The 5,248-nt window shown below is 51.1% G+C and overlaps 1 protein-coding gene across 1 annotated transcript; it reads right to left on the reverse strand.

Annotated features, from left to right (window-relative positions):
• Nucleotides 1-207: 207 nt before the first annotated feature.
• LOC139446579 (mucin-2-like) lies at nt 208-4,731 on the reverse strand. The gene is made up of 2 exons (XM_071227872.1): nt 4,713-4,731; nt 208-2,711 (listed from the first exon to the last, which is right to left on the reverse strand). The coding sequence occupies exons 1-2, from the start codon at nt 4,729-4,731 to the stop codon at nt 208-210; spliced, it is 2,523 nt and encodes an 840-aa protein (XP_071083973.1).
• Between the last annotated feature and the right edge of the window lie 517 nt (nt 4,732-5,248).

Consider the following 5,248-nt stretch of genomic DNA (forward strand, 5'->3'; position numbering starts at 1 on the left):
GGGTGACGGTGATGTGGGACTGTGAAGGGTGTGGGATGACGGTGATGTGGGATGACGGAGATGTGGGGTGACGGTGATGTGGGGTGACGGTGATGTGGGGTGAAGGTGATGTGGGGTGACGGTGATGTGGGGTGACGGTGATGTGGGGTGACGGTGATGTGGGACTGTGAAGGGTATGGGGTGACGGTGATGTGGGACTGTGAAGGATTAAAGGTGAAGGTGATGTGGGATTGTGAAGGGTGTCGGGTGATGGTGATGTGGGATTGTTAAGGGTGGGGTGACGGTGATGTGAGGTGACGTTGATGTGGGACTTTGAACGATGTGGGATGACGGTGATGTGGGGTGACAGTGATGTGGGATGACGGTGATGGGAGACTGTGAAGGGTGTGGGATGACGGTGATGTGGGATGACGGAGATGTGGGGTGACGGTGATGTGGGGTGACGGTGATGTGGGGTGACGGTGATGTGGGGTGACGGTGATGTGGGATGACGGTGATGTGGGGTGAAGGTGATGTGGGACTGTGAAGGGTGTGGGGTGACGGTGATGTGGGACTGTGAAGGGTGTGGGGTGACGGTGATGTGAGGTGACGGTGATGTGGGACTTTGAACGATGTGGGATGACGGTGATGTGGGGTGACGGTGATGTGGGATGACGGTGATGTGAGACTGTGAAGTGTTTTGGGTGACGGTGATGTGGGGTGACGGTGATGTGCGACTGTGAAGGGTGTGGGGTGACGGTGATGTGGGATGACGGAGATGTGGGGTGACGGTGATGTGGGGTGACGGTGATGTGGGGTGACGGTGATGTGGGGTGACGGTGATGTGGGATGACGGTGATGTGGGGTGACGGTGATGTGGGACTGTGAAGGGTGTGGGGTGACGGTGATGTGGGACTGTGAAGGGTGTGGGGTGACGGTGATGTGGGGTGACGGTGATGTGGGGTGACGGTGATGTGGGACTGTGAAGGGTGTGGGGTGACGGTGATGTGGGGTGACGGTGATGTGGGACTGTGAAGGGTGAGGGATGACGGTGATGTGGGATGACGGTGATGTGGGATGACGGAGATGTGGGGTGACGGTGATGTGGGGTGACGGTGATGTGGGACTGTGAAGGGTGTGGGGTGACGGTGATGTGGGATGACGGAGATTTGGGGTGACGGTGATGTGGGGTGACGGTGATGTGGGGTGACGGTGATGTGGGACTGTGAAGGGTGTGGGATGATGGTGATGTGGGATGATGGAGATGTGGGGTGACGGTGATGTGGGGTGACGGTGATGTGGGATGACGGTGATGTGGGACTGTGAAGGGTGTGGGGTGACGGTGATGTGGGACTGTGAAGGGTGTGGGGTGACGGTGATGTGGGGTGACGGTGATGTGGGGTGACGGTGATGTGGGACTGTGAAGGGTGTGGGGTGACGGTGATGTGGGGTGACGGTGATGTGGGGTGACGTTGATGTGGGACTGTGAAGGGTGAGGGATGACGGTGATGTGGGATGACATTGATGTGGGATGACGGAGATGTGGGGTGACGGTGATGTGGGGTGACGGTGATGTGGGGTGACGGTGATGTGGGATGACGGTGATGTGGGGTGAAGGTGATGTGGGACTGTGAAGGGTGTGGGGTGAAGGTGATGTGGGACTGTGAAGGGTGTGGGGTGACGGTGATGTGGGATGACGGTGATGTGAGACTGTGAAGTGTTTTGGGTGACGGTGATGTGGGACTGTGAAGGATGTGGGATGACGGTGATGTGGGACTGTGAAGGATGTGGGATGACGTTGATGTTGGGTGAAGGTGATATGGAATGACGGTGATGTGGGACTTTGAAGAATGTGGGATGACGGTGATGTGGGATGACGGTGATGTGGGATGAAGGTGATGTGGGGTGAAGGTGATGTGGAACGGTGAAGGATGTTGGGTGAAGATGATGTGGGACTGTGAACGATGTGGGGTGACAGTGATGTGGGGTGACGGTGATGTGGGGAGAAGGTGGTGTTGGGTGACGTTGATGTTTTGGGTGATGGTGATGCAGGATGACGGTGATATGGGACTGTGAAGGATGTGGGATGATGGTGATGTTGAACTGTGAAGGGTGTGGGGTCACAGTGATGTTGGGTAAAGGTGATGTGGGACTGTGAAGGATGTGGAGTGAAGGTGATGTGGAGTGAAGGTGATGTGGGGTGAAGGTGATGTGGGGTGAAGGTAATGTGGGGTGAAGGTGATGTGGGGTGAAGGTGATGTGGAGTGAAGGTGATGTGGAGTGAAGGTGATGTGGGGCGAAGGTGATGTGGGGTGAAGGTGATGTGGGGTGAAGGTGATGTGGGACTGTGAAGGATGTAGAGTGAAGGTGATGTGGGGTGAAGGTGATGTGGGACTGTGAAGGATGGGGAGTGAAGGTGATGTGGGGTGAAGGCGATGTGGGGTGAAGATGATGTGGAGTGAAGGTGATGTGGGACTGTGGAGGATGTGGGGTGAAGGTGATGTGGGGTGAAGGTGATGTGGAGTGAAGGTGATGTGGGGTGAAGCTGATGTGGGACTCTGAAGGATGGGGAGTGAAGGTGATGTGGGGTGAAGGCGATGTGGGGTGAAGATGATGTGGAGTGAAGGTGATGTGGGACTGTGGAGGATGTGGGGTGAAGGTGATGTGGGGTGAAGGTGATGTGGAGTGAAGGTGATGTGGGGTGAAAGCGACGTGGGGTAAGGCGATTCGGACTGTGAAGGATGGGGAGTGAAGGTGATGTGGGTTGAAGGGTGTGGGGTGAAGGTGATGTGGAATGACGGTGATGTGGGACTGTGAAGGATGTGGGATGACGGTGATGTGGGGTGACGTTGATGTGGGATGAAGGTGATGTGGGGTGAAGGTGATGTGGAATGACGGTGATGTGGGGTGAATGTTTTGTCAGGGGTAAGGAGATGTGGAGGTGAAGGTGTTATTCGGGGGTGAAGGTGATGTTGGGTATATTGGAAGATTTATGGTGAAGGTACAGGTTCTGTGAGGTGACGGTAAGTAGGGTTGATAGGTGATGTGGGGTGAAGGTGATGTGGGGTGAAGGTGTTTTTAGGTGAATGTTTTGTCAGGGGTAAGGAGATGTGGAGGTGAAGGTGTTATTCTGGGGTGAAGGTGATGTTGGGTGAATTGGATGATTTATGGTGAAGGTACAGGTTATGTGAGGTGACGGTAAGTAGGGTTGATAGGTGATGTGGGTCTAATTATGACGGGTCAGCGTATGTGTTCTGGTCTCTGTAGCTACCAGCAGTTTTCAGATAAACAGGTTTAATCAATATGTACCCAGGATATGCGGTATAATAAGAACCTTTTAAACCGTTTTATTCAAATAATTTTAGAAAAAAACTAATCCGATATTCCTAAGATAAAACCTGCAACGGTTTCTCTTCAGCGATAACCACCAACTGTTTGTTTAGATGCTCGATATAGATAGTGGTTGATAGTGAATTGATAAAGATTGTTGCGTGTTGGGTATGTGGGATTGTGAAGGATGTGGGGTGACGGTTGTGTGGGACTGTGAAGGATGTGGGGTGAAGGTGAGGTGGGGTGAAGGTGATGTGGGATTGTGAAGGATTAGGGGTGACGGTGATTCGAGGTGAAGGTGATGTGGGATTGTGAAGGATTAGGGGTGACGGTGATGTGCGGTGACGGTGATGTGGGGTGAAGGTGATGAGGGTTTGAGGGTGATGTGGGGTGAAGGTGATGTGGAGTGAAGGTGATGTGGGGTGACGGTGATGTGGGGTGACGGAGATGTGGGGTGAAGGTGATGTGGGTTTGAGGGTGATGTGGGGTGAAGGTGATGTGGAGTGAAGGTGATGTGGGGTGACGGTGATGTGGGGTGACGGAGATGTGGGGTGAAGGTGATGTGGGTTTGAGGGTGATGTGGGGTGACGGTGATGTGGGGTGAAGGTAATGTGGGGTGACGGTGATGTGGGGTGAAGGTGATGTGGGGTGAAGGTGATGTGGGGTGACGGTGATGTGGGGTGAAGGTGATGTGGGGTGAAGGTGATGTGGGGTGAAGGTAATGTGGGGTGACGGTGATGTGGGGTGACGGTGATGTGGGGTGAATGTTTTGTCAGGGGTAAGGAGATGTGGAGGTGAAGGTGTTATTCGGGGGTGAAGGGGATGATATTCTCAGGTGATGGAGATAACTACAGCTCAAACATGTGGTGACATCTTCATCTTCAGTCACGGATTTACAGGTAGTTAGTGTTTCTTCTTTCAGGATCGTTAATTCATAAATATGTACTTTATTATTTATTAGTAAAAAATGAAAGAAATTCAATGGCTAAAGAAGTCCAATAACATTCATAATATTTCCAACTGCAAATTTGACGTTTCCAGAGCACCCCCCCCCCCCCACAATCCCCCCCCCCCCCCCCCCCAACCCCCGCCCATAAAAGGATCCATATCATGCCTCTGTTTGCAAAACACAAATGTAATTTTAACATATTTCCCCAAACAAATAATCTGCACAATACCATATCATCATCATTTTAAAATTGTGTTAAAACAAATAGAAACAGGGGAGATGCTAACAATGGATTTAATAGAAAGCGTTTAATGATCAGGTAAACATTCCTTGACATAAGAGAAATGCGTTAGAATGCTTGACAGGGAGAGTTCTCAAAACCGGTACATGTGGACATCAGGACGGTGTCCAGTGTCTGAGGTCTAATGAAAGGCGACATGACCTTTCTACATACATGTCCCCTTACACGGCATCTCATCATCATTATTTCAAAACAGTTGATCTTCATTACACATAGTTGAAAGGTGTGTTTTAATAAATTTGTTTTCGAAAGGCGCTAATGTAACAGATAAATCAAATGAAACATGGCACTGTGTCCAAGACACCCACGTCAATCACTCCACAAGTTGATACCCATTTTTCAACGCCATCGTAATGAATGTGTAAACAAAAGTGTTTTAAATGTCGCCCAAAGCGTGAGCGACGACCGCATGATGGAGCGATCTCGTATTATCTCGGGTGTTATCGGTGATAGCGAGATGTAAAGTAGTCACGTGACCTATAACAACCCGTCAGCTGCCCAGTGGCCCCGAAGGTAACTGAGAAAATGGCTCTATGCCACCTGAGATCTTCCACACACAGATACCGCGTGCTTGGGTTTCAAGCCACATTAAGACAGCTTTACAATGCAATTTTGCGAAACAGTTATTGTAAACGATCTGATGTGATGATAAGGTTTATATTATTAACCAACTGCTGTATTTCATGTCC

This window comes from Haliotis cracherodii, unplaced genomic scaffold (assembly GCF_022045235.1).
Source record: "Haliotis cracherodii isolate W230 unplaced genomic scaffold, xgHalCrac1.p SCAF_6, whole genome shotgun sequence".
NCBI classification, from domain to species: domain Eukaryota; kingdom Metazoa; phylum Mollusca; class Gastropoda; order Lepetellida; family Haliotidae; genus Haliotis; species Haliotis cracherodii.